This window comes from Salmo salar, chromosome ssa02, assembly GCF_905237065.1.
Source record: "Salmo salar chromosome ssa02, Ssal_v3.1, whole genome shotgun sequence".
NCBI lineage: Eukaryota > Metazoa > Chordata > Actinopteri > Salmoniformes > Salmonidae > Salmo > Salmo salar.
Genome location: NC_059443.1, coordinates 12235168 through 12262951, shown reverse-complemented (window position 1 = coordinate 12262951; position 27784 = coordinate 12235168). Strand labels below are relative to the sequence as shown.

The 27784-nt window shown below is 42.3% G+C and overlaps 1 protein-coding gene across 1 annotated transcript; it reads right to left on the bottom strand.

Annotated features, from left to right (window-relative positions):
• Positions 1 to 27551, bottom strand: LOC106596162 (angiopoietin-1). The gene is made up of 9 exons (XM_045697825.1): positions 26678 to 27551; positions 17704 to 17859; positions 15776 to 15897; positions 15433 to 15674; positions 14503 to 14648; positions 13720 to 13821; positions 6385 to 6551; positions 1961 to 2091; positions 1 to 1192 (listed from the first exon to the last, which is right to left on the bottom strand). The coding sequence occupies exons 1-9, from the start codon at positions 27119 to 27121 to the stop codon at positions 1032 to 1034; spliced, it is 1671 nt and encodes a 556-aa protein (XP_045553781.1). The 5' UTR covers positions 27122 to 27551; the 3' UTR covers positions 1 to 1031.
• Between the last annotated feature and the right edge of the window lie 233 nt (positions 27552 to 27784).

Below are 27784 nucleotides of genomic sequence, written 5' to 3'. Positions count from 1 at the left end.
TACTGTTTTAGGGGGAATATTTTTAATTCATGGCACAAAAAAAGTACTTTTGTCATTGACACAAAGCTAAACAAAGGCCCCAATAGATGTTGCAAATTAGTACAAATCTAGGAAGGGTATAAGAGCAACAATACTTTTAATACTGAAAACTTACATGAAAGTGAAGACATCAATTATTTATCTCTATCCCATTAAATATTCAAGTGTGGTGAGACACACTTAGACACTTTGCCTTAAACATAATGATTTAAAACACAGTACACTCCACACACACACACCAGCAATCCACTATATAGGCAAATAATATCTATAACAGTGTTCTGAAGTGTATCCAGTCTAGGCCATCAGGCTTCTCTGCCCACAGTGCAGACTAAGAGAGCAGTACACTGATTCACAACATGTTAACAGGAATACCTTACCCATAGAAGAACAATACACAACAGATACATGAAAGAGATGAATGAAAAGAGACAAATGAAAGAGACTAATGAAAAGAGACAAATGAAAGAGACTAATGAAAAGAGACTAATGAAAAGAGACTAATGAAAAGAGACTAATGAAAAGAGACTAATGAAAAGAGAGACAAATGAAAGAGAGACAAATGAAAGAGAGACAAATGAGAGTCAAATGGAAAGAGAAATGAAAGCGAGACAAATGAAAGTCTTTCAAAAAGCACCAAGTCTTACATTCATATCCTCTTCATGTATCCCACTTCTACAGTTTGATTCATTGCAGAGCTGGTGCTCAAGCATACTGTCTCAAACAATCAATATCTTTCAAGAGGACATGTAAGCACCAGAAAGTCAGAATCCATGTTCCTCATAGAAAGCAAAATTATGTTGCTAATTTTTCTCAAGTCAAAGTACAAGCAATTATCCCATCTTGTATTTTGTGTTTCCGTCACACCTGTTGTGACTTTTTATGCAACAGGACAGTACTTTATCGCATAAAAACAGTTGGATGGAAACATGGCTAATGACGCCAATATGTCTCTGGACAACGTACCCAACGACAGTCACCAAAAGATCCTCTCAGAAGTCTGCTGGTCGTATCATCATGGTGGTAGCACGGAGAGAGTAACTAGACCCTTTGAAGTAGTGCCACCCGATCCCATTCAGTTTACCCATGTTCTGACCATGACTGTAGTACATCCCGTTCAGGTTCGATGGTCCACAGGCATCGAACCACCAACCTGAAGGCATAGAGAGAAAGGCAGAGAGAAACAAAGAAAATAGATTTTAGGCTTAATGTTACACTATCAAAGTCATAACTGTGTGACCTCCCTGTAACCTCAGATGATCTCTGGATAGCTTTGTTGCAACGCCAAGTAGTCAACACTAGAGCAGACTCCAGCACTCCTCTCTTTGGATAGCTTTGCCCCATTCTGACCTCTGACTTTTCATTACAGGTGAGAGCGGAGTATGGGGGGGGGGGTTGGGAAATGCTGGTCTAGACATTGATAAGAGGATAAAGATGTATGTTTGTCATGTATTTTCTGATGTACATTCTGTATCTAAATCCTGATGAGATTGTAGCTTCTCATTCTTAATAGGAATTTCACTGTCATTTTGATTTATTCTGCTGGCCAGTTCCCTGGACTTCTAAACCAGCCATGGCATGTGTCCATCATTGTGTAAAATGCTAAGGGCTGCCACCTGGCTTCACCAGCTGAGATACCATTCTCTGCTTTGATGTGTCAGTAACAGTGCTGAATACATACCAACTGGCTCTGGCCTGCTCTGTAGTTCTTCTAGACCGGAGATAAAGTGGGTGAGGGTGACAGGGAGGTCAATGGGTTGAAAATGTTTTACCAAAATGACAAATGCTTCACCTGGCATAGTCTGGGTGGGTGGTTGTTGTTGTCTTATAGCTTCTACTTATCCAATCATTTCAGTTCTACAGGAGTACATACAGAGTGCATGTGTTTAGGGGTTAATGTGGACTTTAACCTCAGACATACCCCCGGTGAGCATGAGAGCACATTTGCAGATGCAGTTGTCGTTGTCCATATCCTCGGTACTGAAGTCTGCTCCGTTGATGACCAGGCTGCTCTGTCTGCCTGCCGTTCCACTGTGACTCTTCAGGAACAGCCTGACACAGTCGCCAGGGAAACACAGAGGGAAATAAAGCAGAAACACAATGCTAGTGTCCTTTAGCTGCTGCAGAATGCTTTGTTCTTGTTGTCACTGTGTGCACGCTCGAGGACAGAGATTCACCACCACGCTGTTCTTCTAATCTAAATAATATGTACCTCCCCTTGCAACCTGGTCTCAGAGCATTTCATATTATTCTGTACATAAATCCGAGACACTCCATTTAATATTATATGTTTCGTTTCATATGGTTACATGAGACAGATTGTTACTTAAGGCAAAAATGTACCTCCTCTTGTTCTCACTGTGTGAACGTTTGAGGACATAAATTCACCACCACACTGTTCTTCTAATCTACTACAAAGAATATGTACCCTTCCAAATAAGTGTCTTTGAAATTCTCGTACGCTATATTAAAACCAATCACACCTGTTGCTTTCATAAAGAAAATCCTGGTTTATGAGGACATTGTCGGTTTCCTCGTTTGTCTCAAGCCGTATGTATACTTCCTTGTGAACCCTTTGCACTCCCTCCTCCTGCATTGTTTGTCCCTATCTACTGTACTGCATGTCAAGCAGCAGCAGCTCCAACTGTGGTTTATGAGTCTGACATCTTTGAGGTCTTGCCAGAACCAGGTGATGGATAATTCACGGAAGAGAGAGGCCCTATTCTTAGTCAGTGGTCTTGTATACTATGTCTATGTTGAATACTGTGTCTATGTTGAATACTGTGTCTATGTTAGACCATCATAGATACAGTACAACAGTCACTTTGAGAGGGTTGATTAGTTCAACATATCAGCCCTCACAGCACGAAACCACATTTTCTATGATCTTAACATATTTAACAAACATTGTTCAATTAATTCATCTATTACACGAATATGAATGACACAGATCATGAAATAAATTAATACATATCACAATTGAACTTGACCTGAACACTGGTGTTCATCAATTATAATGTCTCTATTTATCTGTGGTCCTCTGTGTGGTCATATATCTGACCCATCAAAGTGTCAGGCTGATCATTAATGTGGCTTGGCTGCTATGTTGACCAGGTGTTTGGCTCCTGTACAGTGACTCTGTGTCACATTAAGTACTGTAGTTATGGAAGGCAGCCTGGCTCTCTGAAACCCAGTGTGTCTGAAGAGCTGCAAAGTTGCTTAGGAGCCATGAACAGGGCGATCATGTCTATCGACGACATCTTGCTATCAGTATTCTTATGTATTGTTGGATACTACTGCACTGTTGGAGCTAGGAACACAAGCATTTAGCTAGTATTACTGTACTGTTGGAGCTAGGAACACAAGCATTTAGCTAGGTATTACTGCACTGTTGGAGCTAGGAACACAAGCATTTAGCTAGGTATTACTGTACTGTTGGAGCTAGGAACACAAGCATTTAGCTAGGTATTACTGCACTGTTGGAGCTAGGAACACAAGCATTTAGCTAGGTATTACTGCACTGTTGGAGCTAGGAACACAAGCATTTAGCTAGGTATTACTGTACTGTTGGAGCTAGGAACACAAGCATTTAGCTAGGTATTACTGCACTGTTGGAGCTAGGAACACCAGCATTTAGCTAGGTATTACTGCACTGTTGGAGCTAGGAACACAAGCATTTAGCTAGGTATTACTGCACTGTTGGAGCTAGGAACACCAGCATTTAGCTAGGTATTACTGCACTGTTGGAGCTAGGAACACAAGCATTTAGCTAGGTATTACTGCATTGTTGGAGCTAGGAACACCAGCATTTAGCTAGGTATTACTGCACTGTTGGAGCTAGGAACACCAGCATTTAGCTAGGTATTACTGCACTGTTGGAGCTAGGAACACAAGCATTTAGCTAGGTATTACTGCACTGTTGGAGCTAGGAACACAAGCATTTAGCTAGGTATTACTGCATTGTTGGAGCTAGGAACACCAGCATTTAGCTAGGTATTACTGCACTGTTGGAGCTAGGAACACCAGCATTTAGCTAGGTATTACTGCACTGTTGGAGCTAGGAACACAAGCATTTAGCTAGGTATTACTGCACTGTTGGAGCTAGGAACACCAGCATTTAGCTAGGTATTACTGCACTGTTGGAGCTAGGAACACAAGCATTTAGCTAGGTATTACTGCATTGTTGGAGCTAGGAACACCAGCATTTAGCTAGGTATTACTGCACTGTTGGAGCTAGGAACACCAGCATTTAGCTAGGTATTACTGCACTGTTGGAGCTAGGAACACAAGCATTTAGCTAGGTATTACTGCACTGTTGGAGCTAGGAACACCAGCATTTAGCTAGGTATTACTGCACTGTTGGAGCTAGGAACACAAGCATTTAGCTAGGTATTACTGCATTGTTGGAGCTAGGAACACCAGCATTTAGCTAGGTATTACTGCACTGTTGGAGCTAGGAACACCAGCATTTAGCTAGGTATTACTGCACTGTTGGAGCTAGGAACACAAGCATTTAGCTAGGTATTACTGCACTGTTGGAGCTAGGAACACAAGCATTTAGCTAGGTATTACTGCATTGTTGGAGCTAGGAACACCAGCATTTAGCTAGGTATTACTGCACTGTTGGAGCTAGGAACACCAGCATTTAGCTAGGTATTACTGCACTGTTGGAGCTAGGAACACAAGCATTTAGCTAGGTATTACTGCACTGTTGGAGCTAGGAACACCAGCATTTAGCTAGGTATTACTGCACTGTTGGAGCTAGGAACACAAGCATTTAGCTAGGTATTACTGCATTGTTGGAGCTAGGAACACCAGCATTTAGCTAGGTATTACTGCACTGTTGGAGCTAGGAACACCAGCATTTAGCTAGGTATTACTGCACTGTTGGAGCTAGGAACACAAGCATTTAGCTAGGTATTACTGCATTGTTGGAGCTAGGAACACAAGCCTTGTGTACACAACCAGTAACATTTTATTGGATTTGAGCTGTAGGCCCATTTAATGCCACACTCCATAGAATAGCTTTCCTTTTAAAGGCTGTGATCTTCCTCTATAAGCCATGTTTAAAATAATGGTCATTATTTACATTCATTCCCAATAACGGATTACACAGTATATACTGACTGCTATGTACTGTAAATTACTTTTCAATTTCCACTGATGGACTATGTTTACTCTCCTTCTCAATACTACTCAAGAGTTACTTTAATAGCTCTTTGTACATCCTTCCATCCTTCCTTGTTTTTAACTGGTTAGTAAGAATGTGAGCCAGGTAAAAAAATAAATGGTACAAGTGTGTTCGTTTGTGTGATCACACGTCCATGTGTGGGTGAACTAAATCAGATTGAGACAAAGCTTGCTGGTTATCATTCTAGGAAATATAATAATTCCCTTTTACGATCTTACATTTTATTTAGTTAGTAATGGCATTGTGAAATGAGGCAGAGCCTCTCTTTCCCTAAGAAGCTGTGTGACAGTAGTTTGTTTTGGACCATCTCCATGACAAGTATTACAGAATGGCAATGAAATAAGAATCTAGAGACCAAAATTGATTCCATTCCAGAACTCAAAAAGATTTTCCAGTATGTTTTTGAAGAGACAATAAATGAAAAAGTAAGGGTTATGATCTACTGAACTCCTAGAAGCCTCAATAAGACAAAGAAGTCAAGCAAAGTGAAAAATGTACACATTAATTGATTACAAATCATGATCAGAGTCACCAGTGCCTCACCATCGTTACTGTGATGGAAATACAACACCAAGCACATCATTGTCAGTGATAGAACAAAGTCCAATATCTCATTCCCACTTCATTCAAATATACTGCAGGTCCTCAAGCAAGTAAAGGCAACCACAGTTGAGTAGTTGAGTGACTATTTAAGTAGGAATGTGGGCGTATTTAGTGGGGAATGTCCTATGATCCTAAAAACTGTACTGTAGGTACGATACAATGCGCTGAGATACAACAAAACTTAATTTCCTCCACTTAGGGTACATACAGATGTAGGATCTTAATTTGAGCCAGTTTGCTAGAGCAGGAAAATAATCCTGCAGCAACAGGAAATCAGAATTATGTGGATTTTAATGAATGGACATTTATGTCGGGGTTGAAACATTTTTCTTTAGGGCAAATCAAGTCTGAGTTTTCAAAGTGGAAATTACAAACTTTAGAAGCTTTTTTAAAACTCAAATACACCACAAGTTAGCATTTCCTTCTGTGCAGGAAAATTCTCAGCAACAAAAGAGTGATCAAATTAAGATCCTACATCTGTAGCTGATATCAGAACTCCGACTGTGAGACTCTTTAAGAATATGGCCCAGAACACATTGCTGGTATCCTACCTGTAATTCTGCTTCTCGCTGCTGATGTAGAAACGGTCATAGTGGGAGAAGGCCTGCTGTCCATCCCAGTCGGTCACTTCCACCCTCAGGTTGTAGGGCCTCTGACTGGTCAGCAGGAACACAAACTCATTCCCCAGCCAGTGTTCTCCAAACAGACTCCCAAAGCCCTGCAACAACACAACAGCACAGGAACACTTGTGTACGTAAGCCTTGTCTTCTGTTTCTGTAGTGTAAGGCAGCTTGATGTACAAATACACCCCTTGGACAGGACACTAGTCTGTCGCAGGGCCTTGTCCCAGCAACACATGGTGCTATAGAAAAATAATGAATGTCATATCGGGTTCTTCTACAGGGACAAGATCACAAACCCTATATGGTTCTAGGTAGAACCTTTTTACTTAAGACTGGTAGAGGGATGTTCTACTCAGTCAATATTCTCTTTTTTTAAAGGAATTCTGTTCTGTGTTTTACTCTTTTTTGACAGTGGTGAATTGAGGGACACAGACAGATGAGTAGATAAAGATATATTTATTTACCTAGGCAAGTCAGTTAAGAACAAACTCTTATTTACAATGATGGCCTAGGAGTGGGTTAACTGCCTTGTTCAGGGGCAGAATGACAGATTTTTACCTTGTCAGCTCGGGGATTTGATCCACCAACCTTTTGGTTACTGGCCCCCCGCGCTAATATATATATATAGAAAAAAGAAGAGAAAAAAAGGAGAAAAAAGTATTTGATCCCCTGCTGATTTTGTATGTTTGCCCACTGACAAAAAAAGGATCAGTCTATAATTTTAATGGTAGGTTTATTTGAACAGTGAGAGACAGAATAACAACAAAAAAATCCAGAAAAACACATGTCAAAAATTGAATAAATTGATTTGCATTTTAATGAGGGAAATAAGTATTTGAACCCCTCTCAATCAGAAAGATTTCTGGCTCCCAGGTGTCTTTTATACAGGTAATGAGCTGAGATTAGGAGCACACTCTTAAAGGGAGTGCTCCTAACTGCAGCTTGTTACCTGTAAAAAAGACACCTGTCCACAGAAGCAATCAATCAATCAGATTCCAAACTCTCCACCATGGCCAAGACCAAAGAGCTCTCCAAGGATGTCAGGGACAAGATTGTAGACCTACACAAGGCTGGAATGGGCTACAAGACCATCGCCAAGCAGCTTGGTGAGAAGGTGACAACATTTGGTGTGATTATTCGCAAATGGAAGAAACACAAAAGAACTGTCAATATCCCTCGGCCTGGGGCTCCATGCAAGATCTCACCTCGTGGAGTTGCAATGATCATGAGAACGGTGAGGAATCAGCCCAGAACTACATGGGAGGATCTTGTCAATGATCTCAAGGCAGCTGGGATCATAGTCACCAAGACAACAATTGGTAACACACTACGCCGTGAAGGACTGAAATCCTGCAGCGCCCGCAAGGTCCCCCTGCTCAAGAATACATATACAGGCCCGTCTGAAGTCTGCCAATGAACATCTGAATGACTCAGAGGACAACTGGTGAAAGTGTTGTGGTCAGATGAGACCAAAATGGAGCTCTTTGACATCAACTCAACTCGCCGTGTTTGGAGGAGGAGGAATGCTGCCTATGACCCCAAGAACACCATCTCCACCGTCAAACATGGAGGTGGAAACATTATGCTTTGGGGGTGTTTTTCTGCTAAGGGGACAGGACAACTTCACCGCATCAAAGGGACGATGGACGGGGCCATGTACCGTCAAATCTTGGGTGAAAACCTCCTTCCCTCAGCCAGGGCATTGAAAATGGGTCGTGGATGGGTATTCCAGCATGACAATGACCCAAAACACACGGCCAAGGCAACGAAGGAGTGGCTCAAGAAGAAGCACATTAAGGTCCTGGAGTGGCCTAGCCAGTCTCCAGACCTTAATCCCATAGAAAATCTGTGGAGGGAGCTGAAGGTTCGAGTTGCCAAACGTCAGCCTCGAAACCTTAGTGACTTGGAGAAGATCTTCAAAGAGGAGTGGGACAAAATCCCTCCTGAGATGTGTGCAAACCTGGTGGCCAACTACAAGAAACGTCTGACCTCTGTGATTGCCAACAAGGGTTTTGCCACCAAGTACTAAGTCATGTTTTGCAGAGGGGTAAAATACTTATTTCCCTCATTAAAATGCAAATCATTTTATAACATTTTTGACATGTGTTTTTCTGGATTTTTTTGTTGTTATTCTGTCTCTCACTGTTCAAATAAACCTACTATTAAAATTATAGACTGATCATTTCTTTGTAAGTGGGCAAACGTACAAAATCAGCAGGTTATCAAATACTTCCCCCCCCCCCACTGTATATATATATATATATATTGAGCAGTATATATATATATATATATACTGCTCAAAAAAATAAAGGGAACACTTAAACAACACAATGTAACTCCAAGTGTCCACTTAAGAAGCAACACTGATTGACAATAAATTTCACATGCTGTTCTGCAAGTGGAATAGACAACAGGTGGAAATTATAGGCAATAAGCAAGACACCCCCAATAAAGGAGTGGTTCTGCAGGTGGAGACCACAGACCACTTCTCAGTTCCTATGCTTCCTGGCTGATGTTTTGGTCACTTTTGAATGCTGGCGGTGCTTTCACTCTAGTGGTAGCATGAGACGGAGTCTACAACCCACACAAGTGGCTCAGGTAGTGCAGCTCATCCAGGATGGCACATCAATGCGAGCTGTGGCAAGAAGGTTTGCTGTGTCTGTCATCGTAGTGTCCAGAGCATGGAGGCGCTACCAGGAGACAGGCCAGTATATCAGGAGATGTGGAGGAGGCCGTAGGAGGGCAACAACCCAGCAGCAGGACCGCTACCTCCGCCTTTGTGCAAGGAGGAGCAGGAGAAGCACTGCCAGAGCCCTGCAAAATGACCTCCAGCAGGCCACAAATGTGCATGTGTCTGCTCAAACGGTCAGAAACAGACTCCATGAGGATGGTATGAGGGCCCGACGTCCACAGGTGGGGGTTGTGCTTACAGCCCAACACCGTGCAGGACGTTTGGCATTTGCCACAGAACACCAAGATTGGCAAATTCGCCACTGGCGCCCTGTGCTCTTCACAGATGAAAGCAGGTTCACACTGAGCACATGTGACAGACGTGACAGAGTCTGGAGACGCCGTGGAGAACGTTCTGCTGCCTGCAACATCCTCCAGCATGACCGGTTTGGCGGTGGGTCAGTCATGGTGTGGGGTGGCATTTCTTTGGGGGGCCGCACAGCCCTTCATGTGCTCGCCAGAGGTAGCCTGACTGCCATTAGGTACCGAGATGAGATCCTCAGACCCCTTGTGAGACCATATGCTGGTGCGGTTGGCCCTGGGTTCCTCCTAATGCAAGACAATGCTAGACCTCATGTGGCTGGAGTGTGTCAGCAGTTCCTGCAAGAGGAAGGCATTGATGCTATGGACTTGCCCGCCCGTTCCCCAGACCTGAATCCAATTGAGCACATCTGGGACATCATGTCTCGCTCCATCCACCAACGCCACGTTGCACCACAGACTGTCCAGGAGTTGGCGGATGCTTTAGTCCAGGTCTGGGAGGAGATCCCTCAGGAGATCATACAGGTCATACAGGCACGTGGAGGCCACACACACTACTGAGCCTCATTTTGACTTGTTTTAAGGACATTACATCAAAGTTGGATCAGCCTGTAGTGTGGTTTTCCACTTTAATTTTGAGTGTGACTCCAAATCCAGACCTCCATGGGTTGATAAATTGGATTTCCATTGATTATTTTTGTGTGATTTTGTTGTCAGCAAAAAAGTATTTAATAAGATTATTTCTTTCATTCAGATCTAGGATGTGTTGTTTAAGTGTTCCCTTTATTTTTTTGAGCAGTGTATATATATATATACACTGCTCAAAGAGAGAGAGAGAGAGAGAGAGAGAGAGAGATATGTAGATGGAGAGGTATAGAGATATATAGATATGTAGATGGAGAGGTATAGAGATATATAGATATGTAGATGGAGAGGTATAGAGATATATAGATATGTAGATGGAGAGGTATAGAGATATAGAGATATGTAGATGGAGAGGTATAGAGATATAGAGATATGTAGATGGAGAGGTATAGAGATATAGAGATATATAGAGATATATAGATATAGAGATATATAGAGATATATAGATATGTAGATGGAGAGGTATAGAGATATAGAGATATATAGAGATATGTAGATGGAGAGGTATAGAGATATAGAGATATAGAGATATGTAGATGGAGAGGTATAGAGATATAGAGATATAGAGATATGTAGATGGAGAGGTATAGAGATATAGAGATATAGAGATATGTAGATGGAGAGGTATAGAGATATAGAGATATGTAGATGGAGAGGTATAGAGATATGCAGATGGAGAGAGATAGATATATAGAGATAGATATAGCCTCCAGTATTTATGCTGCAATAGTTTGTGTCGACGGGCTAGGATCAGTCTGTTATATGTGGAGTATTTCTCCTGTCTAATCTGATGTCCTGTGTAAGAATGCTCCCTCTAACTCTTTTCCTTTCTTTTCTCTCTTCTCTCGGAGGACCTGAGCCCTAGGACCATTCCTCAGGACTACCGGGCCTGATGACTCTTTGCTGTCCCCAGTCCACCTGCTGTCCACAGTCCACCTGCTGCTGCTCCAGTTTCAACTGTTCTGCCTGCGGCTATGGAACCCTGACTTGTTCACTGGACGTGCTACCTTGTCCTGGACCTGCTGTTTTCGACTCTCTCTCTCTACCGCACCTGCTGTCTCTAACTCTGAATGATCGGCTATGAAAAGCCAACTGACATTTACTCCTGAGGTGCTGACCTGTTGCACCCTCTACAACCACTGTGATTATTATTATTTGACCCTGCTGGTCATCTATGAAGATTTGAACATCTTGGCCATGTACTGTTATAATCTCCACCCGGCACAGCCAGAAGTGGACTGGCCACCCTTCAGAGCCTGGTTCCTCTCTGGGTTTCTTCCTAGGTTCTGGCCTTTCTAGGGAGTTTTTCCTAGCCACCGTGCTTCTACATCTGCAGTGCTTGCTGTTTGGGGTTTTAGGCTGGGTTTCTGTATAGCACTTTGTCACATCGGCTGATGTAGAAAGGGCTTTATAAATACATGTGATTGATTGATAAAGAGATAGAGATTTAGATATAGACAGAGAGAGATATCGATATAGAGAGATAGGTTGGATTCTGCAGCACCAGTACTAGACCAGACCTTGGAATTAATCTTTCTTTACCAGAGACATTTTACAATATATCAACATTTGAATGGTGATCTAAGAACACCATGTTTAGACTCAACTTAAACAGTTTCCTCTCTCCTGTCATTTTCTCTCAGAAGTGTTCAATCAGAGGCCATCAGTGTCATTATGAAACACTCCCAAAAGAGGGGTCACCGAGCAAACACATACCCGTTGTATGCCAGCGTCTTTGCCAGGCTATACTCCACACTTCCTTAGCCCCTGACTGGAGGACAGTCCTCTCTCGCTCAGCCCAGAGGCCGAGGCCTTTTTAGCCACAGGGCTCTGTCAAGGCCTAATGGGGCTGGCAGTGGCAACACAGTGGATTCGTCCTAAATGGCCCATATTCATTTTAAAGTACAATACTTTTGACCAGGGCCCATAGGGCACCCTATTTCCCCACAGGTCACCCTATTTCCCCATAGGGCTCTGGTCAAAAGTAGTGCACTATATAGGGAATAGGGTGCCACTTGGGATGCACAAAGTCTGTTTTGTGCTATGTGTTTGTACTTGCTCCTTTTTCTGTTGTAGTTTGACATATACATTCATATGGTGGAATGTTGTGCAATGTAGAGATTCATATTTTCCCAAAAATCTATCAAGTTTCAATACCGGGAATAATTCCTATTTATCCCGAGAGTCCTGGGAAATACTGCAAAAATCAGAAGTGCCCTTTTAAAACCAAGATGGCCACTATGCTAGGGTTCTCCCCAAATAAGAGGGGTGCTGTGCCACCTTGTCAGCTTGGCTGCGCCACTATGGAAAGATTTCAGAGCAAATTAAATGTAAATTTAGTCATGATAGTTATTCTATCTTTGATCGCCAGCGCATTTCATCCACCTCTGGCCTGCTCGCCTCCCTACCTCTGAGGAAGCACAGTTCCCGCTCAGCCCAGTCAAAACTGTTCGCTGCTCTGGCACCCCAATGGTAGAACAAGCTCCCTCACGACGCCAGGACAGCGGAGTCAATCACCACCTTCCAGAGACACCTGAAACCCCACCTCTTCAAGGAATAACTGGGATAGGATAAAGTAATCCTTCTAACCCCCCCCTTAAAAGATTTAGATGCATTATTGTAAAGTGGTTGTTCCACTGGATATTATAAGGTGAATGCACCAATTTGTAAGTCGCTCTGGATAAGAGCGTCTGCTAAATGACTTAAATGTAAATGTAAATTTCAGAAGTAGCCCCACAGAGCGCACTCTGAGTATAGTGTTGTTTCTTTGTAACGGCAGTCAAACAAAAGTCAAATGACCAAAGTTGCTAAACTTGTTAGATAACCTCCTTCAACGATGACAGAATATCTCCCATATTTGGTTAAATCAAGTTGATGATTATACAGAAAGCAGGTCAGCTCATGAATAACGGGGAGAGGAAGTGGAAATAGTTGAAATATCAAGGTATCTTAACGAGGACTGTTTACACTGCTATATATTCCTCTGTTCCCCCCATGTCTTTGTGTGGAAATGTTTTGTGTTACGTGTTTTATGTGACGCGCCAGGCTGGTTTTCCATGATCCGTGTTTATTTCACGAAGTATGTTTCTTTGGTAAACTATAGCTTTTGTGACTGTTTTCGCACTTTTGCCATTTTTGCTGGAGGTTTTGACGCAGTTGCATCCGTCTGTTGTTTGCTCCTGCCTAAATAAAGTGTGCTCCAGTTCACAACTCTCTGCTCTCCTGCACCTGACTTCGCTACCAGTATGCACACCCGTGACACACACGCTCTTTAATAGGCTGTACTGTGTGCAGTCCAGCGTGATCGGCAGTGTCAATTATGCATACGCTTTGAATTTATGGTGACTTTGTGTCAAATATGCTACACTAAAGGATTCCATGTGACAACCGGTTTGGATAATGTCCAATAAATGCTTTTGTTAATCTATTGCTGAGGGATTTCATTAGTGCAGACATTGGGGAATTTTATTGTAATTTCCCGGGTCTTGTCATGTATTTTGGGGGGTAAACGTGAAAAGTGTTCCCGGTACAGTCCCGGGATCCCGATTACCCATGTTAATCCCTGGTGCTATGTATTCACCAACATCAGAAGAACGCTGTGAGGATATCCCACCCTGTCCTCCTCACCATCTTGTACTCCTTCCACGTCCTCTGGAAGTCCATGGTTCCGTCTTTTCTCCTCTGAATGACGGACCATCCTCCCCCTGCTGCCTCCATGTTACAGTAAACCTACAGAGAGGGAGAGAGAGAGAGAGACAGAAAGACAGTGACATGAGTAGCTTACACACTACTCTCACACATGCAGTGCATATCATGACAATAAAGACTTTCCTGTAAAAGGAGTGACTCCTGTAGATGAGGCTCCCTGGTCCTTAGTTTTGTGTACCATGGTCAGGCCACAATGACGGAATGTGTCCTAAGCCCAGGGACGTAGCTCAGTGTAACCATGGACACTGACAGCAGCACAGCTGATAATGGACAGCAACACACTGTTGCCAGTCAGCCATCTGCGGCTTGGCAGGACACTACTGAGGAGGAGGACATCTGCTGTGTAGCTGTGCTGAAGAGGCCAGCCAAGAGTATTTCCAGCTCCAGCATATCACCCAGCCAGCCAGCCAGCCAATACCTGACATATTCCTGGGATATTGTTGTTGAATCTTTTGGCAAGCTGCTTTAGGGTACCGTATATTAATTGCTGCCACTTCACTTGCAAGTAAACTAAAGTAGGTTACAGTCAAAAAAAGTGCAGCCGTTTATTTTTTGTCTGTTTTCGCTGTTTCCATGCAGAGGTAAAGCCAGGCCTGCATATATCATCTAATATATGCCTCTATATTACACATTCTGCTAATAGAATTTACATCTCTTTTCCCCCTCTAATATTTATTGAAGATAATATCAAGTTTTCCGTACCTTTTTGGTCTCCTGTGTGTTGATGTGAATAGTATATACGCCACTGTTGTTGAAGCCAGCTTGAAAGATTTCAGAGCAGTCCCGATACTTTCTCTCCTCATGAGATGAATCGCTCTGCTTAAAGGCAAGGTTGCTGTTTGGGACCACTGTTTAAATAGATATTTAAATAAGAGCAAACACATTATCAGCTAGGCTCCAATTTGAATGCATCCAAAATCCTTTGTAATCAACAGCCCAGACTGGGTCAGTTCCTATTAGAACAGGTTCTTATGTAATCAACAGCCCAGACTGGGTCAGTTGCTATTAGAACAGGTTCTTATGTAATCAACAGCCCAAACTGGGTCAGTTCCTATTAGAACAGGTTCTTATGTAATCAACAGCCCAGACTGGGTTAGTTCCTATTAGAACATGTTCTTATGTAATCAACCGCCCAAACTGGGTCAGTTCCTATTAGAACAGGTTCTTATGTAATCAACCTCCCAAACTGGGCCAGTTCCTATTAGAACAGGTTCTTATGTAATCAACAGCCCAAACTGGATCAGTTCCTATTAGAATAGGTTCTTATGTTTTGGAATGCATCTTCTTATGATCTTAGAACACGTGGACATTGAAATTAAGGCCAGTCCGGACCAGGTTTCAACCTATTTTCAACGTCCATGGACGTCAGCCGGTGCTCACTGGGTTAGTCCAGCCTTCTTAGTCCAGTTATAGGCTTTATCTGTGCCCAGAGAATATCTTGTCTAAACCTGTGAACATTTGGCACAATATATCCTCCAGTACCTCTGTTGTATTTAACCGTACCTAGAGTTTTTAAATTCAACTCCTTCTTCCTGCAAATAATTACTATCTATGCTATGATATTCATACCCCAGAGTATTTTATTTATACTTTCTGTAACAGGAAACATTGGCCCCAGTATCCATCCAGTACCTCCAGACCCTCTGTCCTTAGAGCAGAGATTCAGCAGACTGTTGACGGTGTCAGTGAGCTGCTGTTGTTGGCTAAGCAGGATACTGTTGTTGCCAGTGGCCTGGTCCAGATGGGTCTGTAGCTCTGTGATCACACTGTTCTGTCTGGCTACCATCTGCTGCAGGCTGGACCTCTCCTCCTGTAAGGTGGCCAGCTCCTCATGGTGCCCAGACTCCAGCTCCTGCATCTTCTGCTCCAAGAGCCTGATCAATACAAGTGATTTGAAAATCAGTTGATCAGTCAGTCAGCCAATAAATCAAGACAGAACTGTTCATGGGAAGAAAATCATTAATGTTGATTTGACCTGTTCTTGTCGTGTAGCTTGCTGATCTCTGTAGATTGGTGGAGGAGCTGGGTCTCCAGTTTGTTGGTGGACAGAGAGTTCTCCAGAAGCTGAATCTCCAGCCTGGAGGTCTGATTCAACACCTGTCCATCAAGAAGCTGTTACTATCATTCATATTCACCCAGTCAAGTGTATAGACATCTATACTGCTCAAAAAAATAAAGGGAACACTTAAACAACACAATGTAACTCCAAGTCAATCACACTTCTGTGAAATCAAACTGTCCACTTAGGAAGCAACACCGATTGACAATAAATTTCACATGCTGTTGTGCAAATGGAATAGACAACAGGTGGAAATTATAGGCAATTAGCAAGACACCCCCAATAAAGGAGTGGTTCTGCAGGTGGGGACCACAGACCAGTTCTCAGTTCCTATGCTTCCTGGCTGATGTTTTGGTCACTTTTGAATGCTGGCAGTGCTTTCACTCTAGTGGTAGCATGAGACGGAGTCTACAACCCACACAAGTGGCTCAGGTAGTGCAGCTCATCCAGGATGGCATATCAATGCGAGCTGTGGCAAGAAGGTTTGCTGTGTCTGTCAGCGTAGTGTCCAGAGCATGGAGGCACTACCAGGAGACAGGCCAGTACATCAGGAGACCAGGAGGAGGCCGTAGGAGGGCAACAACCCAGCAGCAGGACTGCTACCTCCACCTTTGTGCAAGGAGGAGCAGGAGGGGCACTGCCAGAGCCCTGCAAAATTACCTCCAGCAGGCCACAAATGTGCATGTGTCTGCTCAAACGGTCAGAAACAGACTCCATGAGGGTGGTATGAGGGCCCGACGTCCACAGGTGGGGGTTGTGCTTACAGCCCAACACCGTGCAGGACGTTTGGCATTTGCCAGAGAACACCAAGATTGGCAAATTCGCCACTGGCGCCCTGTGCTCTTCACAGATGAAGCAGGTTCACACTGAGCACATGTGACAGATGTGACAGAGTCTGGAGATGCCGTGGAGAACGTTCTGCTGCCTGCAACATCCTCCAGCATGACCGGTTTGGCGGTGGGTCAGTCATGGTGTGGGTTGGCATTTCTTTGGGGGGCCGCACAGCCCTCCATGTGCTCGCCAGAGGTAGCCTGACTGCCATTAGGTACCGAGATGAGATCCTCAGACCCCTTGTGAGACCATATGCTGGTGCGGTTGGCCCTGGGTTCCTCCTAATGCAAGACAATGCTAGCCCTCATGTGGCTGGAGTGTGTCAGCAGTTCCTGCAAGAGGAAGGCATTGATGCTATGGACTGGCCCGCCCGTTCCCCAGACCTGAATCCAATTGAGCACATCTGGGACATCATGTCTCGCTCCATCCACCAACGCCACGTTGCACCACAGACTGTCCAGGAGTTGGCGGATGCTTTAGTCCAGGTCTGGGAGGAGATCCCTCAGGAGATCATCCACCACCTCATCAGGAGCATGCCCAGGTGTTGTAGGGAGGTCATACAGGCACGTGGAGGCCACACACACTACTGAGCCTCATTTTGACTTGTTTTAAGGACATTACATCAAAGTTGGATCAGCCTGTAGTGTGGTTTTCCACTTTAATTTTGAGTGTGACTACAAATCCAGACCTCCATGGGTTGATAAATTGGATTTCCATTGATTATTTTTGTGTGATTTTGTTGTCAGTACATTCAACTATGTAAAGAAAAAAGTATTTAATAAGATTATTTATTTCATTCAGATCTAGGAAGTGTTCCCTTTATTTTTTTGAGCAGTGTATATAGGCTAAAAGTGGCACCATGTAGTTTAATGTACTTCATAGGCCTATTCATCCAATCAAATGAGGATAATTGCTGAGTAGGCTACATGATTAAATAGTAAGTGTTACTGATATCATAACATGCACTTGAATGTTCTTTGGAGAGGGATATTTGTATATGATTCATACTGCACCTGGATCTCTACGTCTGTCAGTTTCCGTGTGTGCTGGGCAGTCTGGGTCAGGAGGTTGGTGCCTAGATCCAAGATGGCAGCTGTGTGGTTGTGGACAGCACTCTGCTGTAGCTGAGCCATCTCCACATTCAGACTGTCCTTCACATATCTCTCAATCTGACACATAAACACAGAGGTATGAAGGGATGTTTAGGGATTTACCTCTCTCGCCAGACTCAGGGTGTTCTGCACACTCACATTTAATTTCAATTTTGGTAATGTCCTAGGAACGTTCTCCAACTGGCTTAACATTGAACATGTTCTCACATAGTTCAGAGAATGTTAAGAAACAACTTCCTTCTGTGGGAATTTCAGTACTTCAGCATAACGTTTCCTACAGGTTTCCTCTTGGTTCTATTTAAAGTAATGTTCTCAAATTGTTCCAAGAACGTTAAGAAAACTTTCCATAAAAAATAAAAGAAAACTTTTGTAATGTTCAGAGAATGTTATAAAAATTTAATTTAAAAACATACATCCCGTTCTCAGAACGTTAAGAAAACATTCCATAAAATCGTTCCATTCTCAGCATCAACAAAACTCTATCCTCTGTCTTGTTAAGTGTTTGATCATAATGAGTGTTTGTTTCCTTTTAAAATGGGGTCTGTTTGAATAGACAAAATGAACAACTGTGAATGCGTAAAAAAACATGACACGCTAGCTCCATACTGGTGGCACAGTGAACTAATTCCATGGATAGACGACAGAAGATGATGCCATGTCACAATAAAAAAGAAATGTGTTGGATGATTAATGCAAACACATTTTTAGGATTAGTGTCCGATAGATGAGTTGTCTGACAACGTCATGAAAATGTGCTTTGTTATGATTCTGAACCATCAGATAGCAAGCAACAATGACAAACAATCTGCCATGTGGGCAATCGTAGGTGGCTATTTTCAGCTAGTTTTATCTTGTTCTTGAAACCATGTCGTGTTTTGACTGATTTCATGTCAATGCTTATATGGCTAAAATTCGATAGCTAGTTAACCAACAACTGTAACGATGTATTTGTGCTCATTGTGAAAATGTATTTATGTTTTCAATAAACATTTGAAGACAAAATATAGTTGACATGTTGTCAACAATCTAAGCCAACCCTGTCTGTTTTACCCCATATTTGTGCACGCATTGGTTTTGTTGCTAAACAACCAACTGGTCTATCTGTGCTTGCAGTTCAAAAAAGTAAACCCAAAATAAGCTAGTAGTGTTATTAAAAGTCTTACTGAAACATGGTGAATGTTTTAAGGAAGTTATTAAAAAAACTCAAAATAACCTATAATATCCGTTTACAGAACCTCTCTGCAACCTAAAAATAAAAGTTCCCAGAACAGAGACAAAATCTTCTGTTCTCAGAACGTTTGAAAACTTTGTTTTACCGGTCAGGAAACATATGGCTTCGTTCCCACAACCAATATGAAACCAAAAACATACGTTCCCACAACTTCCAAGAAACCAACCATAAATAACCAAATTATATCCAGGGAAGAAAAAGATTGGATATGTATTCATTCCCTTCAGCAATTTTGCATTGAAGGATTTACTGCATCGATATGGTCCTGTCTAAGGATTTCCTTGGCCCCTGGTCAGCTACTTAGGGAGGGACCTTTCAGGGTTATTGAGTTCAGTCATTTCCTTTTAGTCAACCAGGAGAGATCAGTCATGGGACTGCATCTGTATGTTTTCTGCCACAGATACATCATGTGGACAGGGCTCAGCTGCCAATGACATTATCCATCTGAAGTTCACTATCCTGATGATGATTACAATGAGGAGAGGTCTTTCCCAGCAATGTGCTTTAAAAATATATTGTTTTTTTTGTGATAGCTCAGGGTCATTCAGTGATTCATTGAAGTTTAGAGTTTTCCTGTTACTCCGGCTTTTAAGCCATGGCCTTTTCAGTTCATGTGAATCAGTTTAGCCTTGGACAGCTTTTTAAACTATGTATTTTAAAAAATGTACACTTTGGAAATTACAGTTATGTAGTCACAATGGTATATGAAATATTTACATTGCAAAGTTAGAATTTCATGTCTCACTTTATCCCTGATTTAAGGTAACAGATCACCCTAAGTATGATTTTCAACTTGAGAATGTCTACTTTGTGGCTAGATTCCCTCTGCACAGACAGAAGAAAGGCCTGGTCTCTATGACACTTAAGGGAAAGATTCCCTCTGCACAGACAGAGGAAAGGCATGGTCTCTATGACACTTACTGAAAGATTCCCTCTGCACAGAGGAAAGACCTGGTCTCTATGACACTTACTGAAAGTGCAGTGTCAGACTGTTTATCTCTGCTGCTATGTGGTCTGAGCAGCTTCCCACGAAGACAGTTGAATAGTCGGCTAATGGAATCATTCAGGAGTTAATTAATCTGTAAGATCAGAGTGCATTAAGATGCCAATGTCAATGCAGAGGAAAGGAAGAGAAGGTCTAGTGCACTGTACACATGTTGAGCAGGATAAAACGTGTCAACTGGCAGTCTCCTTATTACAATGTCCAGAGTCCTCAAATAATCACACACTACATTAGACATAAGAAACCCAGAGGAATAGTTGCAGGGCCGGATTACCACATTAGGGGCCCCGGGGCACCTACCAAATATACAATACCAGTCAAATGTTTGGACACACCTACTCATTCAAGGGTATTTCTTTATTTTTACTATTTTTTACATTGTAGAATAATAGTGAAGACATCAAAACTATGAAATAACACAAATGGAATCTTGCAGTAACCAAAAACGTGTTAAACAAATCAAAATATATTTTATATTTGAGATTCTTCAAAGTAACCACCCTTTGCCTTGATGATAGCTTTGCACTCTTGGCATTCTCAATTGGGTTGAGGTTGGGTGATTCTGGAGGCCAGGTCATCTGATGCAGCACTCCATCACTCTCCGTCTTCGTCAAATAGCCCTTACACAGCCTGGAGATGTGTTTTTGGTCATTGTCCTGTTGAAAAACAAATGATAGTCCCACTAAGCGCAAACCAGATGGGATGGCGTATCGCTGCAGAATGCTGTGGTAGCCATGCTGGTTAAGAATGCTTTGAATTCTAAATAAATCACAGACAGTGTCACCAGCAAAGCACCCCACACCATCACACCTCCTCCTCCCTTTTTCACAGTGGGAACAACAAATGCTGAGATCATCTGTTCACCTACTCTGATTCTTACAAAAACACAGTGGTTGGAACCAAAAATATAACATTTGTACTCATCAGACCAAAGGACAGATTTCCACTGGTCTGATGTCCATTGCTCTTGTTTCTTGGCCCAAGCAAGTCTCTTCTTCTTATTGGTGTTCTTTAGTAGTGGTTTCTTTGCAGCAATTCAACCATGAAGGTCTGATTCACGCATTCTCCTATGAACAGTTGATGTTGAGAAGTGTCTGTAACTTGAACTCTGTGAAGCATTTATTTGGGCTGCAATCTGAGGTGCAGTTAACTCTAATGAACTTATCCTCTGCAGCAGAGGTAACTCTGGGTCTTCCTATCCTGTGGCGGTCCTCATGACAGCCAGTTTCATCATAGCGCTTGATGGTTTATGCGACTGCACTTGAAGAAACATTCAAAGTTCTTGACATTTTCCGGAATGATTGACCTTCATGTCTTAAAGTAATGATGGACTGTCATTTCTCTTTGCTTATTTGAGCTGTTCTTGCCATAATATGGACTTGGTCTTTTACCAATAGGGCAAAACATTTTTTACCTTTATTTAACTAGGCAAGTCAGTTAAGAACAAATTCTTATTTACAATGACAGCCTAGGAACAGTGGGTTAACTGCCTTGCTCAGGGGCAGAACAACAGATTTTTACCTTGTCAGCTCGGGGATTCAATCTAGCAACCTTTCGTTTAATGGCCCAATGCTCTAACCACTAGGCTACCTGCCGCCCCAATCTTCTGTATACCAACCATACCTTGTCACAACACAACTGATTGGCTCAAATGCATTAACAGGCACACCTGTTAATTGAAATGCATTCCATGTGACTACTTCATGAAGCTGGTTGAGAGAATGCCAAGATTGTGCAAAGCTGTCATGTCAAAGGGTGACTGCTTTGAAGAATCTCAAATATAAAAGAACACCTTTTCGGTTACTACATGACTCCATATTTCTTTTTTTTATATATTTTTTTAACGTTTATTTAACCAGGCAAGTCAGTTAAGAACAAATTCTTATTTTCAATGACGGCCTAGGAACAGTGGGTTAACTGCCTTGTTTAGGGGCAGAACGACAGATTTGTACCTTGTCAGCTCGGGGATTTGAACTTGCAACCTTTCGGTTACTAGCCCAACGCTCTAACCACTAGTTACTTCATAGTTTTTATGTCTTCACTATTATTCTACAATGTAGAAAAGAAAAAACCTGGAATTAGTAGGTGTGTCAACTTTTGACTGGTACTGTATATCATTTTTTATTATTTGTTTTGGGAAAACAAATGTATTTTAGGAAAACAGCTAACGTCCTGCATTTCAACAAATTTTGCCATGGGGCAGAGTGTAAAATGTGCAGTTTTATAATTCTATTCTACACATTTTTCCATGGGGTGGAGAGAAAGATGTCGTGTTTTCTAGCTCATCTCATGCTAGTCTTCACATTTTGCCATGAAGCTGAGAGAAAATATTGCAGTTTTAAATTGAATTTCCTGCAATTCTACACACTTTGCCATTGCCTCTAGTGGGTTGGGGGCCCCAGGGCACTTGCCCTGCGTGCCCATTAGGTAATCCAGCCCTGAGTAGTTGTAATCGACACAAGATAACCAGAATGAATTTTGAGGAAAGTCTTTACGTGTCATTTTGTTGGTTGGCAATGTATGCAGCATACAGAATACTTTCACACAATCAACCCCTCTAAGATTGTATTATCTTGGCACATATTATGGGAAATCTGGAGTTTACATAGAGGTCCTTTAGCATGTGGCCATGAGTTATCATATGTCAATGTTTATGGCTTTTGATTAAAGAATTAAACGACGGCTATCTACAACACTTGCCATCTTATTCATTAGCATTTATGTTATGTTATGTTCATATATCATAAACACTCTTCCAAAACATTGTGGAACAAATTGGTGCCAAACACGAACAAATGTTCAGTTCATTCAGTTTAACCTATGTTAGAAACTCTCACATGAGGAAAATATATAACCTCAGTACCACACTATAGCGTTCATTTAATCAATCAAAGAGGAAAACACATTACCTCAGTACCACACTATAGCGTTCATTTAATCAAAGAGAAAAACACATTACCTCAGTGCCACACTATAGCGTTAATTTAATCAAAGAGGAAAACACATTACTTATGTACCACACTATAGCATTAATTTAATCAAAGAGAAAAACACATTACCTCAGTACCACACTATAGCGTTCATTTAATCAAAGAGGAAAACACATTACCTCAGTACCACACTATAGCGTTCATTTAATCAAAGAGGAAAACACATTACCTCAGTACCACACTATAGCGTTCATTTACTCAATCAAAGAGGAAAACACATTACCTCAGTACCACACTATAGTGTTCATTTCATCAATCAAAGAGGAAAACACATTACCTCAGTACCACACTATAGCATTCATTTAATCAAAGCGGAAAACACATTACCTCAGTGCCACACTATAGCGTTCATTTAATCAAGAGAAAAACACATTACCTCAGTACCACACTATAGCGTTCATTTACTCAATCAAAGAGGAAAACACATTACCTCAGTACCACACTATAGTGTTCATTTAATCAATCAAAGAGGAAAACACATTACCTCAGTACCACACAATAGCGTTCATTTAGTCAAAGAGAAAAACACATTACCTCAGTGCAACACTATAGCGTTAATTTAATCAAAGAGGAAAACACATGACCTCAGTGCCACACTATAGCGTTAATTTAATCAATCAAAGAGGAAAACACATTACCTCAGTACCACACTATAGCGTTCATTTAATCAATCAAAGAGGAAAACACATTACCTCAGTACCACACTATAGCGTTCATTTAATCAATCAAAGAGGAAAACACATTACCTAAGTACCACACTATAGCGTTCATTTAATCAAAGAGAAAAACACATTACATCAGTACCACACTATAGCGTTCATTTAATCAAAGAATGGCCATGGAGAGGAACAATGAAGCTGATATCCCACAAATACACTGAGGTTGTAGTTTTCTGAAAAGCATGGCCCCACATAAAAACTATATTATTGTTGCTTTCTTAACTGTCAACTGATCTCCTGGCCGTTTTCAGATGCACATATCAAAAACATTTGAGGGTGCAGTGAGACGAAGATAGTTTGTCATTTTATATTCACTGCATGTATGCAGGGTTCCAAGTGCTCACTCTTAAGCATAGCCTGTATTAAATGTATGACAGTGTTTTTAAATTATACCAAATGCAATTACCAAACACAGCACTGGTAATAATGAAGTGGTACTCTGTTACTACTGAAGTGGCCCTGACAGAATCATCTCTGGTATTCCTTGGAATGTGAATGCTGCTGGCCTAGGTCCCGGTGGGTCAGGGAACACACAGACAGACAGACAGACAGACAGACAGACAGACAGACAGACAGACAGACAGACAGACAGACAGACAGACAGACAGACAGACAGACAGACAGACAGACAGACAGACAGACAGACAGACAGACAGACAGACAGACAGACAGACAGACAGACAGAGCACTGCCTAACGCTGAGCCCATTCCTTGAAATTGACTCCCCACCCCCAACCCTGGATTGGGCCAATGTGACATAGTGTGAGAGGGTTCAGACAGACAACACAGTGTTTTCTTAAGGACAGCCAGGCCAGCCGGACACACTCAGAACATCACAACCCAGCGACCAAGAGCCACAGCCAGTCTGTCACATTTTACCACGGCCCAGTCAAACAAGTCCCTGCCATCAATCTCTCATCCCTGGGGCTGCAACATAGTCCCTGGGTCCACACACACTGGAACAATAGTCCTTTTGAAATTACAGTGTTTTTAATTAATAATGCGGAGGATATGGTGCATTCCTCACTTATGGGGTAAGAGAGAGATTTTTTTGTATCCTTAAAACCTCTTTGGACAAGGGGGCAGTATTTTCATGTCCGGATGAAAACCATGCCCAAAGTAAACTGCCTGCTACTCAGGCCCAGAAGCTAGGATATGCATAGTATTAGTAGATTTTGATAGAAAACACTCTGAAGTTTCTAAAACAGTTTGAATAATGTCTGTGGGTATAACAGAACTGATTTGGCAGGCGAAACCCCGAGCACAATCCATCCAGGGAAATTTTTTTTGAACTCAATCTGTTTTCCATTAGGTTTCTATGGCAATCCCTTTTTAATAGAAATATGCTTGCAGTTCCTATGGCTTCCACTAAATGTCAACAGTCTTTAGAAATTGGTTGATGTTTTTCCTTTGAGAAATTAAGAAGTAGCCCTTTCCTTTCTGAGACTCAAGCCAAGTGTACTTTTTTTGTTTGGGGCGCGCGACCTGGAACTCGCTCCACTTTCATTTTATTCGCTATTGAACACAGTATATTCCGTCTTAAATTTTATCGATTATTTACGTTTTAAAATACCTAAAGTTGGATTAGGAAAGCTGTTTGAAATGTTTGGACAAAGTTTACAGGTAACTTATTAGATAATTTGTAGGCATGTTGGGCGAGTTGGAACCGGTGTTTTTCTGAATCAAACGCGCCAAATAAATGGACATTTTGGGTATATAAAGAAACAATTTATCAAACAAAAGGACCATTTGTGATGTTTATGGGACATTTTGAAGTGCCAACAGAAGAAGATCTTCAAAGGTAAGGCATGAATTATATCATTATTTCTGACTTTTGTGTAGCACCTGCCTGGTTGAAATCTGATTTTCATGTGTTGGTATGCTGGGCGCTGTCCTCAGATAATCACATGGTCTGCTTTTGCCGTAAAGCCATTTTGAAATCTGACACTGCGGCTGGATTAACAAGAAGTTAATCTTTAAACCGATGTATAACACTTGTATGATTTATGAATTCTTATTATGAGTATTTCTGTTTTTGAATTTGGCGCGCTGCAATTTCACTGGGTGTTGTCAAATCGATCCCGCTAACGGGATTGGCGCGCGAAGGGATCCATAAGAAGTTTTAAGGTTTCTGTTTCTGTTGGGTTGGTGCTCATGTCATTTAGAGCTGTTCGGTGTATGGAGTAATCCAAACAACAGATCTCCCCAAATACACAGTATCTATTGTATACTGTACTATGGGGAGTAAAATGTAGATAGGCTGTAAAGCAATGATGAATTGTACTGGGGTATCTTATATCTTATTGCTCCTGAGTAAACAGAGACAGAGAAAAGAGATGTATCCAGGTGGGACCGAGCCAAATGTTGTCCTATAATAATAATATTTATTATGGCAGGACACATTTGGCTCGGCCCAAATAGTTCATGGGGTTGAAACACACTCAATGCTGATAATGTGCACTTAAAGCTGCACCATGCAGAAATCGTTCCCCCATTTCCTGGTTGCTAAAATTCTAATAGTTTGCCGATCTACCACTTCTTGCTTTCAACGACAATGTCAGATCTATAACTCACATTTCTATGTGAATTTGGTCGGGTCGCCCAAAAAGTTAGATATTGCAGCTTTAATACAGTATAAAACACTACAGATAGATTTTAATGTGATGAAAGGCAGTATACTTTCTAGCTTTGGCCAGATGTTCCACCTCTATATAACTTTGATAACAACAATGGCTAATGTGTTATAAATGCAATAGCACATAGTTCAATCTGATAAAAAGCTGATTATTTTGACCTGCACAGCCATGAGACATGGCATGCATTTCCTTCCAGAGTATAGATATCTGATAAAGCTCTGTTTAGACTGAAACGTCAGGCTTTAATCTTTATATCAACTATTACTATACTGTATGTGTGGAGAACATGCTCTTACTTTCTGAAGCCACTGTGTGTAGTTGTCCATGACGTGCTCCAGGTGTTGGATTCTCTGGCTGCCCAGAGCCGGGGCCAGTCCTGGGAGCTTGGGCTTTATCAGGGGGGCATCTCCCTGTAGAGTGTTCCCCTGGTACTGGCCTTGTCCCTGGCTGGTGCTGGAGCTGCCGACCCCCTCCGCCTCCGTCCAGCACGGCCTGTTCCCCCCAGCGTTCTCTGGGAGCAGGAAGGTATAGGTGCAGGATCCATGCTGGATAGAGTTGTACTGGCGAGCGTTAGTGTTAGTGCTGGCGCTCATGGACCCGCTGCCAGCTATGTCCCCTGGGCCCCTGGGCAGCTCTTCCAGAGACACAGACACACAGCCCGTCAGTAGCAGCAGAAGAGCAGCCAGAACCAGCCAGATCATGTGGCAGCTGGGCTGGCAGGGCAGGATGTACCAAGGCATGGCAGCAGGAAACACAGGCTAACGGTCCTCCTTTATGCCTTCCAACTAGACTGTCTGTCTGTCTGTCTTCTGTCTCTTCACAGCATGTCTTCCTGTCCTGTTGTCAATCAGATGGTTGGGAGGTAGACCGTCGATCCAGAAAGATTGCCGCTTCCCATCAGTAGGAATGGATGAGAAGTCCTCTCAAGTCTCAATGTGAAACTCATCCCAATTCATCACCAGTTGTCTTGTTAGTTGTTGTTGCTGGTCCAGATCCAGGACAGGGATCCACACTACACTGTTGTGTGATGTAGACTACATTGTCAGTCAGCGGAGTGATCTGTGTTGTATTCTCCTCCTCATGGCTGGCTGTATGGAGCGCTGTTCCTCATGTCTGCCTGTCTGTCTGTGTAACGTCCAACTCTGGGCAGGCTCTGTGCCTCCCATACTGAGGGACTGATCGAATGGAATGTGAGAGAGAGAGCGTATGGGGTTGTGTGTGTTTGAGAGAGAGCGAGAGAGAGGTATGAGATGCAGTTCTATTAATATAGTCCTGATTTGAAAACACTTCCACAACACAGGCTTGAATGCCTGGTCCATATATAATGACCCCATAGTCTGTAATTCAGACATATCTACCGAGAGCAGGAGATGGGCTCTCAGACACTCTTTATGTACAGTGTC

Coding starts and splice junctions, on each gene's coding strand:
- LOC106596162 (XM_045697825.1), bottom strand. CDS start 27,121: ATGCCTTGGTACATCCTGCCCTGCCAGCCCAGCTGCCACATGATCTGG. Junction 17,860..26,677: donor ACACACAGTGGCTTCAGAAA/GTAAGAGCATGT, acceptor TTTATGTGTCAG/ATTGAGAGATATGTGAAGGA. Junction 14,649..15,432: donor TAAGGACAGAGGGTCTGGAG/GTACTGGATGGA, acceptor CTATTTAAACAG/TGGTCCCAAACAGCAACCTT.